General features: G+C 44.5%; 1 protein-coding gene across 1 annotated transcript; it reads left to right on the forward strand.

Annotated features, from left to right (window-relative positions):
* The first annotated feature begins 1,356 nt into the window (after nt 1–1,356).
* parp10 (poly(ADP-ribose) polymerase family member 10) lies at nt 1,357–9,891 on the forward strand. Its single transcript, XM_030121203.1, has 11 exons — nt 1,357–1,405; nt 2,610–2,785; nt 2,877–3,119; nt 3,274–3,504; nt 3,586–4,502; nt 5,462–5,674; nt 7,571–7,694; nt 7,769–8,722; nt 8,877–9,010; nt 9,102–9,276; nt 9,362–9,891. Exons 2-11 carry the CDS (start codon nt 2,611–2,613, stop codon nt 9,655–9,657), a joined length of 3,462 nt encoding a protein of 1,153 aa, XP_029977063.1. The 5' UTR covers nt 1,357–1,405; nt 2,610; the 3' UTR covers nt 9,658–9,891.
* Nucleotides 9,892–15,041: the final 5,150 nt, after the last annotated feature.

Here is a 15,041-nt window from a genome sequence, read left to right on the forward strand (position 1 = left end):
GGATCTCCTCAGAAGTGGATGTATTCACGCTGCAGAGGATCCAGAGACGGACCGGATCAACAGGAGAGCAGAGGTCGGCTCTCCAGGAACTGAAGGTTTGGTTCTAAGCACACTGGTCTCACAGAAGTGAGAGATTGTGTTGTTTTGTAAATGATTTTCTAGTGAAGCTGCTTTAGGTTTGGACTGCTTGGAGCTACATCAAGTTTCTTTTCTTCCTCACTGACAGTGGAAATCGAAGTCTGAGCCTCTGTTATTCCTGTTTGCCTGCTGCTCTCTTTCTCTGTTCTGTGTTTTTCTCCCTCCCTGAGTCTGGTTCTGAATAAACTTTCCACCTCTGGGTCTGGTCCAAGTGATCAGTTCTGACCGGTCCATTAAAGGTAATTAGTAATTACAGTTTATGAGAGTGGACTGGATGTGCATCGACTGTATGCTATTAAATTGAAATGCACTCCAGTGATAAATCTGCACAGTTTAAAATGCTCTGTGTCTCCCTCTGGCCAAGCGAAGACTTTTAGAGCCATAAAGTGCTAAAGAAGGCCTCTTCCTCCAGCTCTCATTCATACTGATTCATCCAGGCCAGAGTGTCAATACACTTCACTATGAGGAAGAAATAATCAACTTTAATTAATCAATAATGTGTATTTTTTCCCCTGTATGTTTTCAAAAAGGTAATTATTTCAAGTGGGCTTCTGAGATGTGCAATAAAATATATTATGAGAGGTGCGCACGGCAATGAAACAGCTATCGAGAGAAATATCTTCACATAAAATCTGTTTATATCCATTTACTTTCCTGTGACTTTTATGATATGGACATTGTAATTATATCCAGTGTATTGACACCTGGTGGACATTTTTTTTCATCAATCTTATTTGCATTGATGCTGGTTTATACATATGTATATATATATATATATATATATATATATATATATATATATATATATATATATATATATATATATATATATATATATATATATACCCATGGATCATTTTAATATCATATTATATATAAATATCTGTATATTATTTGATTGATTCATATTTTGTGTGTATTTAATTGCTGTCTTATTTATGTATGCTGTGAAGCACTTTGTGGCTTTTTGTCTGTGAAAGGTGCTGTATAAATAAACTTTACTTTACTTACTTTACTTTACTATTTTGAACCTGTAAAAACAAACAGAAAATAATAAAATGTAAAATATATTGAAAAAGGAAAAAACTAATAAAAAATATGTATTTCTGATATGATATTTTATTTTATTTTATTTTATTTTATTTAACAGCACGTTGAGCTCGTGCTGCTGTTTTCCTTGAACGTCGTGATGACGCCACCTGACGTCGAGGACGCAGAACAACACGGAAGTGTTCTCTGGAGGCAGCTGGTCTTCGGTCGGTGACAGGTGAGCTCTTTTCTCTTTACTTTACCCTTACACGACGCCTTTTCTTCTCTGTCTCCTTCTGAAACTCGCTACAAGAAGACCTCACGTCGCTGTCGCTTCACCTTCCGGCTCTCAACTTGACGCTTTTAGCTCTTACTTTCACTTTCCGGGGAGCAGCGCGCGCACACCGCGTCGACTTCAGGTTAATAACACCACAAACAGTCCTCTGTGTTCCGTTGAACACGTCTTCAGCTGTCTCATATCATCGCTATTTGTTAATAAACCTACTCCTGCAGTCCGGAGAGTTTAATTAAAGGTGTCTGTGGACACCGGAGGTGATTGCTTGTAGGCCACAGGTTACCCCGCGTGTACCTGAACGCACCATCCTCCACCTTATCACACTGATCTGATCACTTTCTGAACCAGTCAGCAGAATTAAACACTCCACTTTCAAAACAGCAAAATATCCACATCTATAATAGCACAATATAACTATTGCTGTAGGTGACAAAACTTTACCGAAGAGCTGGCAAGTAGTTAAAACATGTAAGCAGCATTAGCTGGACACAAATAAATAAACGAATTCTACATAATAAGAACTGAATTACTTGGATACAAGGTCATATTGATGTCATTTATGAAAATGTTTCTCTGAAGTAGTTATCTGGATGACATAGTCCTCTTATCTAATTGTGCAGCATTCTCTAAATTATGGTTGAAATACTTTCTTTGATAAATAAAACAATTCATCAAAACATTATTTGCTCAAGTATGCAAATTTATAACCTTATCTTGGTGTTTCCATTGAATGTTTGCATTCTCAAATTAATATAAATGTATTTTATTGACACAAACATTGTCAAAACCGTTTGACTTTCACTTGTTTGAATAATTGGAGTGACACTTAACTTCAGTATCAATGATAGAAGATGAAGAGTCACTTCAAAGGAAGGATTTTGTGTATTCATGCATTAGAACATTTAATTTTAATGTAACACCTGGTCAAGAATTTACATTATTACATCATTGTCCACAGTTATTTAATTTTCTCACAAAAAATGCAATTCAGTCTAGCACTCAAGTCAGTAATCTAATAGATCGTTATATTATGGTCCAGACATCACACAAAAAGATTAACATTTATTTTACATTTTTGGTTGCTGCAAAAGGCTCTGGGTAGTTTTTATTGTGTTATTCTTGAGCTGTGTGGATTTTGTGTTTGCAGGATGTCGGCCGACAGCCTGGAGAAGAGGACGGTGGTGGTGCAGTGGCCGTCCGGGGATGTGGACGAGGAGCTGCTGCTGCTCTACTTTGAGAACCGGCGCCGCTCCGGGGGAAGTCAGATCGCCTCTGTGGAGAAGAGCGGCTCCAGCGCGGTGCTGGTGTTCGAAGAGGCTGAAGGTACAAACCCTGCAGATCCGAAGCTGCGGGAAGTTTGAAAAAACACCACCGCTTCTCAGTCTTCTGATTGTGCTGTGATTGCTCTCGACAGCCGCGGCCCGAGTGCTGTCCAAAGGCCACCACGTCGTGCACAATGTGGAGCTCCTCGTGCGCAGGCCCGCCGCCAAGGACCCCCGCAGGCTGCTGCTGCGCGGCGTCAACCCCGGCACCAGCAGCGAGATGATCGAGCTGTACGTGGAGAACATGATGGGGCTCAACACGCAGGACTACACCCTGCTGCCGGCGCCGGGGAGGGACCTCGTCCTCATCCACCTCAGCCAGGCGTTCACTAAAGGTCTGCCACAGCGGTGGAAATGCTGCAGTTAGCATGGCATTCAGAGTGGGTGGGCAGTGATTTAACTCCTGAACGGTGTTTAGTGGAACAAAAAAAACCAAAACTATCCCTCATTGTCCTCGCCAGCGCTTCAGAGTTGTGCTCTCTTTCACAGACTTCCAGACAGTGAGCGCAAAGATCTCCCAGCGTGCGCTGGACGGGGCGCACGTCACCCTGGAGCAGATCGAGCAGACCGACTCCATCCTGGTGGAGAACCTGCATCCCGGCGCCGCTCCGGACCTGCTTAGTCTGTACTTCGAGAGCAGCCGAGGTGGAGGCCAGGAGGTGAAGCAGGTGGTCATGTTGTCGGAATCTGTGGCCAAGGTCTCCTTCGCAAACTACGAATGTAAGTTAAACCCATGAAGTCCTTCCCCCCCATCCGTCCTGGCCGTGTCCCTGAGCTCTGCGTGTGTTTGTGTTGGAGCAGCTGTGGACACTGTGGTGGAGCTGCCGCACAGGCTGGACGGTAGCGACCTGGCGGTGAAGCCCTACTTCGATTTCCTTCAGCCCACCGAACCTCGCCAGGATTCCTCTGGGAACGACGTTCAGATGCGGGCGAGTCCCCCGGCGGACGTGGAGGCGGAAGAGGAGGAGCCCATGCAGGATCAGATCGAGGTCCCGGAGATAACGACAAGCCAGATTACTGTGGCCGACCCGCTGAAGCGAGCTTTGCTTCAGCACAGCACCTTCCACATGGACCTGCAGAAGGCGAACCCGAACGTCGTCATCCAGACGAAGGACGACGGCGTGCACATTACTGGAGATAACCGGATACGAGTCGAGCAGCTCAAACAGAAAGTCTTGGATTTCATCGGTAACATGGCCGAGACAAAGATCGCCCTCCAGCCAGAGGCGGCTCAGTTCCTGGCAAAGAAAGACGTACAAGACCGGCTCCTGGAAGCCATGAAGCAGAGGGGCTCCTTGGCCTTGTACTCCGTGTCGGACTCCCGCATAGTGGTAGCGTCTCTTTCCAGGGACGAAGCAGAGCAGGCGGGCAGCTTCTTAAAATCCCAAGTGTGCCACATCAGCATTTCCCTGGACCCGGAGCAGAAGGGCCTGCTGTGCTGCAGAGAGTGGTCCGAGTTCCTGGAGGGCCTGAGCCTCTGCTCCCTGAAGGTCTCGGACGGAGGAGGCGGCCTGGACGGGTGGACTCTGGAAGGACTGGAGGAAGAGAAGCAGGCCGCCATCCTGCAGTTCCTCACCACGCCCATCGAGAGGGAGGCCGTCATCCCGATGGCGCCGGGCATGCTGAAGTACATCCAGATCCACTGCCACCAGCTGCTGGCCGACATGAACCAGGTGTCCATTCTGCCGCTGGAGGGCGACGACGAATGCGGACTGAAGGTGAGAGGCTCATCGGAGTACAGACGCTCTCAACTGTCACTGACACTGTATTTGTCTTCAGGTTTCTCATCAACTTTTAATTAATTTATTTTTTTCAGTTTCACTCCTAATTACAACCTGAGGGCACATTTTTGTAACTGTTCCAATATTTATTTATTTTTGAGGTTTGAGATTTTCTTGGCTTTGTCAGTCACAAAGTCTTCTCTATATCCTCCACAAGTCTCTGTTTATTCTAAATGAGAGAAAGTTCTTTTGGAAAGGAAGAGAGATCTAAAGGTATTCCCAAAAGAAATATAACAAAAAACCATAAGAAAAACAGCCCTGTAACCGTCATAAATCAACAGAAAGAAGGAGATCTTGAAGAAGCAAATCTGGAATAATCCACAAGTACAGATAAAGCTAACATGAAGGCTAGTGTTAGCATGAAGATGGAGTTCATCTTTGATGCAGCTGCTGTAGCCTTCACTAGACATTTCAGTGTTTTCGATGGAAAATGTAAGAAAATACTGCTGTATTGGATTCAAATAGGATTCATTTTGCTCGTCTTATAAATTAGTCGCTTGAGTCTCAGGCAAATAAAGGAAGTGCAGCTCAGCTGTTCTTCTCTGATCAGTTGTGGGAGTTTGAGGAAGGCTGAGATATTAAAGAGGGAGATTCCTCATGAAAATATGTTTTTTTATAGGATTTAATAAACAGAAACTAGTCAGAAAAAAAACCTTCCACTTTCACAGAGCAAGCATTTTTCCCTGTACATGAATGTTACTGAAACGTCAGCTGAAGTCTTGTTTGTCTCATTTTGCAAACTTCCTATCGTACTCTGATTAATGAATTCCATATATTAATGAAAAGTGAAGATTTTCCACATTTTTTTAATCCGGTGTGTTGCACTACTCCTTTAATACCCAGACATCCTGTTTCCAGTTCATCTAATAAGTGTCCTGCTGAATGCCGCTCCACAGCTCCACGGCTCCGCCGTCGCTTGCCAAATGGCAGAGGAGCTGCTGCAGGACGTGATCGCCTCCATCTGCACCAAGACCATCCACGTCAGCGCCCCGGGTCTGACCCGCTTCCTCCAACACAAGGACTGCCTGAGCATCATGCACGAGATGGAGGCCAAGTTCCAGGTGTACATCAGCCTGCAGCACGTTCCCTGGGATTTCCTGCATTATGAGGTGAGGCAGCAGCTGAGCCACATTCTTAGTTTCTGTTTGATTCATCGAATTCTAGAAAATCAGTTATTCCAGTCGTCAGTGTCATGGGCCTCATTCCACATACTGCTTCCTGAGTTTACATGTTTTACATCATTAGCAACACGTTCCAAACTGGCAACCTGCATGGCGCTCTGAAGGGGAGGGGGAGGGCGTTATATGAGACGATGTTAATGATTAAATTCTGTGTAATCACTCGGAGTCAGAGCTTCTGGACCTGTCGTCCGTTCCACAGAGAAAACCCAGAAACCAGCACCAGGTATAGCAATGCAGCATTCAGTCTCTCTACCAAGAAAGAAAGACAATGACCTAAATACCTGACAGAACATTCAGGCGTCTCACTCACCCAGCCAGTTAAAAACACACAATAACAGGGCAATAAATGAACAGTGAGGACAGAGCACTAAATCACCTAAAAGCAAACTGACAAAAACTATTACAAATCTTATTCTTCCTTTTAAATGCAACTGGTCTTGCATATTTAAATAGTGCAGAAAAAGTGAAATCTTCCTACATGTTCGCTGCTTGTCAGAACAGAAGAGGGTGACAGCATTTAACCATTGTACTTGAAAATGTTTTGAAAGTAGCCTTTAGAGCAAAGGGGGTTGTTCTCAAAAGGTGCTGTGATGCAGCAGGCCTGGGGAAGAAATACAGTAGAGCACTTTATATTTTTTTTTTCTTTAATCCCTGTAAAACACAGACTTTTGAATGTTAAATTTCTTGATGAATTTACATTCTGTCATGTCCCGCCTCAAAAGACAGGCGCGAGAATCCTGGGTTCGTCCAAAATGCAGATCATAATTTTGTAATCAGCCGTTCACAGGACAGGCAGACAAACTGGTACACATGAAGCACATAAAGAGCTCCCCACAGAGATCTCCCTCACCTGCCTCTCCAGCTCCAAGCTCTGGAGAGGTCTCCCTCACCTGCAGCCACACCTCCCTCTTTATCGTTCCCCCACAGGTGCTCTAATTAACCCTCACACTCACAGAAAAGAAACTAATAGACCACTCCCCTTTAACATACCATAACTTAATGACTGTACTGAGAAAGATGCAATGATGGGATAACGGTGATACGGAATAAGAGTGAAGATGATGATTAAATTGATTGGCCAATCAAAATATAATAAGCTATGGTAACCTTTGAAAAAACCTAATTCTTCACAGCAAAACATAAACTATACATACTCCCAGTTACCCCACAAATAAGGTGTGTCTATATGTGTGAGGGTGAGTTACACAGCCTGGGCGGCAGGCCCATGAAATCCTGCCTTCACACATTCTTACTGTAGTCGCTGAGAACTGATATTCAGTATTGATCTTATAATGGGTATCAAACATAAGACTACAGTCAAAAAGAGGATATTTCCACTCAAGTCTGCTGCATTATTGAAAATAGCCTGTCTCTATCATTTATGTTAATATGGTGGCCAAATATTCAAGCCTCACTATGTATGTTGATGTTCTGTGAAATTATCCAAAAATCTTCTAATATCAAAGCTTCTCCAATAATTGAAATTGAAACTTGATATTTTGTCAGAACATAATTTACAGTCTGTCTTACTTTTCTCGTTGTCATTAACATAAACAAATCTCCTAACTGCTGACGTTGCTCGTATTCTCTGCTGACGTTGCTCACGGATGACGTTCACGTAAAACTCAGCAGATTGTATCGGGGATCTTTCTCCCGAGTTTGTGTACGGCTACGTCGCCCCCCCATCAGACCCCATGCCCAGTACTGGTGTTGACTGGTTTTCAGTGAAACATAAAAAGCTCCTTTACAAAGTTAGGATATGCAAATTTCTTGACAACTGGAAGTAATTTTGTGCTTAAAGTGACGTTGCACTCATTCTCCCAGGATTTTGCAAGCTTTGCTTGGAACATGTTGCCAAAAAGCTTCCCTCGAGTTTCCGTGGACGACTCTCCTCAAGAGCTGAAAGCTGATTCGGTCCAAAGTCAAAATCGTGGATCGTCAGATCAAGGTACAACCTTCCTTTTCCTCATCATTTCCTTTGCTTTACGTTCAGTTTTAAACAGTCGGTGTTCCTCTCCACAGTCCTTTTAAACAATACGGTGAAAGCTACCGCGGCCGTCGGCGAAAGGCAACAGGAGATTATGAATTTGACAGACCCGGTTGACTTGGACGGCATGGACGACCTGGACCTGTACACCACAGGTGAAGCATCGAATTCCCCCGATGAACAGACCAGTGTGAACGGCGCGTTTGCCTCGCCCGACAATCTGGAAGAAGAAGCCCAACTCTCTTTAGCCATCCAGTACTCTCTGCAGTCCAGTGCTCTGAAGGATGACGAGCAGCAGCAGCTGCAGAAAGCCTTGGAGCTGTCCAAGAGTATGATCCAGAGTGAGGTATTTTGTGGCCGAGCTAAAACGGACACCCAGGTAACCCCACCCCACAAGGACATTCGCAAGATGTCCCTGGAGGAAGCCATCGATTCAGCAAACACCGTGGACTTGGTGACTTATGCCGGATACCCCAGCGACCTCTCCAGGGTGGAAATCGCCTTCAATAAGAAGGTCACCCAGAGGCAGGTCGACGAGAAAGTGGAGAACAGGAACTTAAGAAAGATGTCCAAGTACCACTGGAACTGTGTGCAGGTGATCAAGAGGATGCACGCAGTTGATGTTCAAGTTCAGGGGACTATAATTACCGTTTCTGGGTTCAAGGACTTTGTGTCTATAGCAATGTGGGATGTGAAGAAGCTGTTGGACGACTTGTCCAGTTTTGTGCCCGACGAGGAAGTCTTAAAATCAATCCAGTGGGTGTGGCACGACCCGGCCTCCGCTAACACCACTCCGTATTGTCCCGATGCTATACTCTACATTGAGAACGCCTGGAAGAAGACGATGAGCGACATTGTGATATTGCTCGACAACGAGCCCCACATCATCGACTTTGAGAGGATGAAAGAAATCAACAAAGCGACAGGGAAGGCTGTGAAAATCTCCAGGAAGCTGCTGAATGTCGCGGGCTTGGACGAGGAGTTACCAGGTAGGAAGTATTTTCATTTCAAACTGTTTTTCCTGTTCTGCTGAGTGATAGGGTGATTGAAACCTCAACGATAACAAACCAGAATGGATCTGTCAGATTTTTATCATAGCTTTCTGTCTCATTTTCAAACCAAAACCGACTCCTGGGTCCACAGAAGAAGAGTACTCTCTGCTGTCAGACCTGCCCGAAGCGAGCAAAGTGGACGTGGACTCCGATGAGTTTCAGGACGTGGTGAAGGAATTCTACAAGACCATCCACGAATTCCACAGCAAAATTCGAATCATACAGGTAAAAAGAGAGGAAGATCATTGTTCCTTAAAAACACTGGCCTCCTATGCATGTCAGCTCACAATACGCTGGGTGTGTGTATTGTCCTCAGGTGGAGAAGATCCAGAACCGCCTGCTGTACAATCAGTACAAGCTGAAAAAGGCCAGCATATCACAGCGCGCCACCTACCCGGAGATCGAGCGGACTCTTTACCACGGCACGAGTGAGACCAGCGTGAAGGAAATTTGCATTCATGGCTTCAACAGAAGCTTCTGTGGAAAGAACGGTACGTTCATTTTAACCATATATAAAGAAAAGAAGAGTTAAAGTATCTCCAACTGTGAATTCACATTGTCCTCTCTGTCTCGCAGCCACCGTCTACGGTCAGGGCGTCTACTTCGCCGTCAACTCGTCGCTGTCCGTGCAGGATACGTACTCTCCCCCCAACGCCGACGGGTACAAGTACGTGTTCGTGTGCAAGGTTCTGACGGGAGACTACACCAAAGGCTGCAGCTCCATGAAGACGACCCCCCTGAAGGAGACGGGCGACATCCCGCTGCGGTACGACAGCGTGACCGACAACATCAGCAAGCCGTCCATGTTCGTCATCTTCAACGACACGCAGGCCTTTCCCGAGTACGTCATCACGTGCCAGAAGATCCGCTGACGGGCTCCTTATCGGACATGCTTTAGTTGTTCACCAGAGAACATTTTGCCTTAAATAGAAAAGTATGTTTGTTTGTTTGAGGGCTGCGGTTTTTTTGTTTTGTCGACGTGTTCCTCATTTGAGTTGAGGAAAAAAATCATGTTTTTCCTGTTGGGGCAAAATACAGCTTCGTTTTAAGATAAAAATTTTGTCTTCATAGATTTAATAAAGCTTTCCAGGGCTCCAGTGTGTCGACAGCAGTTTCACCTCGTGTCCAAAATGATCTTCGGGATGATTTTTGGTTTGGATTTGCATGTTTTCCCTCGTGTGTGTCTTTCTTTGGACACTCCAGTTCCACCAAAAATCTAGAAAGATGCCTTTGAGGTTATTGGGTAAATCTAAATGACCTGGGTTTTCAAGTGAAAATGGAAAACTTTTGTTGTGTTTTTGGAATCTGTTTACGCGACAGCGGTGCTCAGAGTGACTGAAAGCGTACGAAGTGTTGGAAAACACTCCGATTTCATCTCCGTGGAAAAAAACAAGGGAAAAAAATCCAATTTTGTGAAAGCACTCCAGTTCTGATTCCATAGAAATGCAGGCGAGCGCACTTTTTCTGAAATGCTGCTGATGCTCATTCGCACCTCTGCCCTTGTAAACATCTATTATCCACATGCTCAAACAGATGGACATAAACTAACAGCACCCACTAGTGGCCCGGCATGCTCACTACATCGCTTTCAGCATTTCTAAAGTCATTTTCAAAACGTCTGCTTTCACGTCTGTGAAGGTTTTTGCTTCAGATCATTCTCTCACATGCGTTAACCCAAATCAGATTCTCGGGAATGGTGTTGCTGACGTTTGTTTTGACTTTAGCTTTGTCTTGACCATTTATGTCTTCTTTTTAAATCTTTTCTGGAACAAAAGAGTAATGAGACCCATGTTTCATAAAAATCTTTGTCCACCATCAAATCGATTTTCTTTTATTCCCACTACATACATATGTACTTTTCTCTTTATCGGAAATATGAAGTCTTGCACGTCCAACAGATTAACTGTGGATTTCCACAACAGAACCCACTTAATCCAGCTTCACAGTACTGACAAGCAATCGTATGATGAATTTTGAATTTTCTCTTTAGTCCTTTACAATGAATGTCTGAACGTAGTCCGATAAGGTTCATTAGGCCTTTTTTTGTATTCATGGTTTGGATTCATATACACAGGCCAGAGGTTATTTTGCCACATGTCAAGGTAGGCAAAATAACTTCTGGCCTGTGTATATGAATCCAAACCATGAATGTCTGCATGTGTTCATTGAATTTATGCACCTCTTTTGCTTGTTTTTTTTTTTGTTCCGACCCTGTGATTGTAAATCTTTGGGGATTTGTTTATTAATGTCGCAGCTTGTACAGCCTGTAGCCTTTTGTTATTAATGTTTTTTTTTTTTAATTTTGGTTTGATTAAAAAAACTATAAAGGTCATCCACTTTTATGTTGTCGGCCTAATAATTTTCAGAAAAAAAATAATGTGACCCAACTATTTTGCTCAGAGATGGATGAATGGATGAATGTGGACTCCAGCGACCGGGCCGTGGACCAATACCGGTCCGTGGGTGTTTTGGTACTAGGCTGCAAAAAGAGAGCAAAATATTATATTTTGAATTTATGTCTGTTAGCATTGAATTTTATTTTGAAGAACCCTTCAAATTAAAGCTATATACATTTTACACACTAATTGGATTTCAACATCACACACATTTCTGTACATGGAAATAAAGCCTTCCTACTTTCTCTTTAATGAGCATCTGCCCTTGTGAGCATGTGTTTGCATCCAAAAAATGCAAAAAGAGCAAAAAGTCATTTAGATTTGTGAAAAAAAATTAATATTTATCTTAAATTTATTGACCCATCCATGGAACCACAAACTTAGAAAAGAAAATTTACTACAGGACCCCCTCGGAAAGGGGGCCAAGGCAGACCACCAGTGTTGACCTCTGGAGGTCAGCCACAGGGGTGACCACTGCGCCACTGGGCCCCCGTCAGCGAAGCAGTGAGGTGGACCGCCGTCTCTTCCAACGCCGTTGACCTCTTTGGCATAACTGTGTGGTAAACCCTCACCGCTGCCGACGCTCCGACCACCCGGGGCAGCTGTGCGGTGAACGTTCACCGCCACAGACGTCGCCATCGTGATCAACCTCGGTGCAGCCGTGTGGCTCATTCTCGCCGCTGCAGTCCGCTGGTCAGCTGCTGGTCAGCTGCTGGTCAGCCTGTCCTTCCTGAACGGCAGCACCACCAGCCTGGTGCCGCAAACCAGCATGACGGCGCAGCGGTTCTCCGGGTCCACCCGCACGACAGGGATGTGCACATCCCGGACAAATCCGTCCTGAAAACAGGGAAACAGCTGCTCGTTGACTGTCCATCAAACAGAGAGCTTTGGCGCTGTTTACACGGCGTTTTCCACTTACACGACTGAAGGCGCAACTTTTGGAAAAAGCTCCAATGCAGTGGAAAACGGGAAAACTAAAGTTTGCGTTTCATTGCAAAAACAACCAACAGGTGGAGTAGCATAGGGAGTAGACACGTCCTGACCAGCTCCTCCATATAGTTTGTTAAAATAAGTTTGCAAACTACTCTCTCGCTCTCAAAAGCCCAGCCTTGGTTAATAAGAGCCTCGGGATGACAGGGAAAGGCAGATCTCGCCAGGAGCGGGCTGAGAGGGGCCGCCAGATGAGGAATACTGACAAAGCTCTGATGCTAACCCATTACCACATAATGGCGGTGAAGACCCGGAGGAGGAGGAACTGTCCCTCACCTCCGTGATGAGACTGACTGAATCCTCCCAAAAGGAGTCCCGAGCTTCCATCGGTACTTTCCAGTCCACGCTTGATTCATACGCCTCTCGCCTCACGGATGTTGAATCGTCATTCCAAGATATTGATGGCAGGGTCGCTGAGCTGGAGGCGAAATATGAGGCGCTGAGCAAAAGCAACGCGATGCTGGTGTCTGAGGCCGAGGACTTGGAGTCCAGAAGCAGGCGATCCAACCTGAGGGTCCTGGGAGTCCCCGAAAACACCGAGGGACCTCAGCCAACCTCTTTCATGTCAATCTTTTTTTCTGAGCTACTGGGCATGGATAACTCCGGACCTCTCCTGTTGCTGGATATAGCCCACCGCTCACTGGGCCCCAAGCCCGAACCAGGAGCCCCGACACGCCCGATGATTGTTAAAGTCCATCACTTCCAGGTTAAACAACGGATCCTCCTGCTTGCGAGAGAGAAAGCTCCGCTGATGTACCGCGGACAGCAAGTGCACATCTTCACCGTCGCTAAACGGAGAGCTGCATTCAGGAGCATTCAGCAGAAGCTCCGAGGTCAGATACAGCCTCCTGTTTCCCGTGCGTTTGCAGCTCACATTCAATGGCGAGAAGCATATATTCAACACCCCAGGCACCGCAGAAAATTTTTACTTTGCTTAAAATGTTATCCCACTCGTTTAGTTCTGGCCATCTCCCGAATACCATGATGGATACCAATATTTCGTTGATTTTGAAGAAGGGTAGACCGTCAGAGGACTGTTCCTCATACAGACCAATTGCTTTGCAATTTTGATGTAGATAGGAAACTTATCGCAAAAATTCTAGCAAGAAGTTTAGAGCAGATCCTCCCAGATCTCATTTCTATGGATCAGTCTGGTTTTATACAAGGACATAATTCCTGCAGCAATATTAGAAGACTGTTGAATATCATTCAATTCAGCACTAATTTGGAAACCAAAGCTGTCGTAGTCTCCCTTGATGCCGAGAAGGCTTTCGACAGAGTTGAATGGCCATATTTACTGAACGTCCTCTAAATTTAATCTAGGAGACGACTTCATCAAATGGATCTCTCTATTATATGATTCCTCTCTTGCATCCGTGATTTCGAATGGTTGGAAATCCCCTTCATTTCCAGCTGTGCGTGGCACACACCAGGGGTGTCCGATCTCCCCTTTTTTGTCCACGCTCGCTATTGAGCCCCTGGCAGAGGTAATAAGAAATGATCCTCAGGTAGCTGGCATCATTATAGGTCCCCAGAAACACACTATTTCTCTCTACGTGGATGACGTTCTGCTTTTTTTAAGATCCTCTGTTATCAGAATTGTTGCAATTATTGGAATCTTCAGACAGTTTTTGGGCTACAAGATTAATTATTCAAAGTCAGAAGCTATGGCCCTAACTCTCCACACCTCCTGGTCTTCCTTTAGTACAGCCCCCTTTCGATGATCACCTTCTGGGTTCAGTTATCTTGTCATATACATAACTCCCTCCCTCTCAGATCTTTACAAGGCCAATTTTGTATCTTTAATCCATAAAATTAAGGAGGACCTGGTTCGCTGGTCCAGTCTTCCATTATCTCTTATAGGCAGGGTAAACCTTTTTAAGATGAATGTATTGCCCCATCTGCTTTATGTGTTCCAAATGGTTCCAGCTCTTCTGACCAGAAAGTCTTTCTCTGTCCTAAATAGCTCATTATCGTCCTTTTTGTGGAGGAACAAACGTTACAGGCTAAAACTACAAAAGCTGCAACTTCACTTAGGAGAAGGAGGGCTATCTCTGCCAAATATTAATATTAAGGCCTCCTGCTATTTCATAAAATCTGGCATCCATTTTTGAGTTACATTGGTGTAGAGAGTGCACAGACTCTACAGATGGGCCTCTATGGACTTATCTGGACTGATATCCCCAAAGGGAACAATACTTAAGTTGTAAATCAACCAAACTTTTGTATCTGTAATACCTGGATATCTGTTTATATGCTGATGTACAATGCTCAGCTTTTAATATTGTACGTTTTTGTTTTGCTTTCACCGTGTGGGACTGCTTTTGTTTATTTGTTTGTTTGTACAATTTGAAAATGAAAAAAAAAAAAAAAAAACAAACAAACAAAGAAACAACCAACAGCGCCTACTAGTGGTCCGGCTCTGTGTAGTATTTGTCAAGATTTTTCTTCTTGGATTGATGAAGTGGGGCTGAATGGTTACATTGTGGTTAGTACTCTCCCCATCACCATGAGAAGGTCATGGGTTCAAGCCCTGGCTGGGACCTTTCTGCCTTCAGTGTGTCCTGTGATGGACTGGAGACCATCACAGGACAACCAACTTTTTTTTTTTTTCACGACAACCTCAATTATCACATTTTCTATGCTTGAATGATCTCAGGTGAATGTGGAATGAGTAAAAAGTCAAAATAAAAAAAGGTTTTTTTTCGGATGTGTCTCTTAAACAACCTTTAAACAAAGACAACAAAACATCTCCGTATATATTGTTGACTCTTTTATTTTTCATTTTGCTCAATCTTTTCTTACTCTTTCTTCTTTTCTTTTGTTTTTTTTTCCTTCTGGTGGCTTCAAAGAGGCTTCTCCATGCCTCG

This window comes from Salarias fasciatus, chromosome 22 (assembly GCF_902148845.1).
Source record: "Salarias fasciatus chromosome 22, fSalaFa1.1, whole genome shotgun sequence".
Taxonomy (NCBI): Eukaryota; Metazoa; Chordata; class Actinopteri; order Blenniiformes; family Blenniidae; genus Salarias; species Salarias fasciatus.

Excerpts from the sequence above, each read along its gene's own strand:
- parp10 (XM_030121203.1), top strand. The coding sequence starts at position 2,611 with ATGTCGGCCGACAGCCTGGAGAAGAGGACGGTGGTGGTGCAGTGGCCG. Across the intron at positions 2,786-2,876 it reads GGTGTTCGAAGAGGCTGAAG|CCGCGGCCCGAGTGCTGTCC; the intron begins GTACAAACCCTG and ends TGCTCTCGACAG. Across the intron at positions 4,503-5,461 it reads ACGACGAATGCGGACTGAAG|CTCCACGGCTCCGCCGTCGC; the intron begins GTGAGAGGCTCA and ends GCCGCTCCACAG.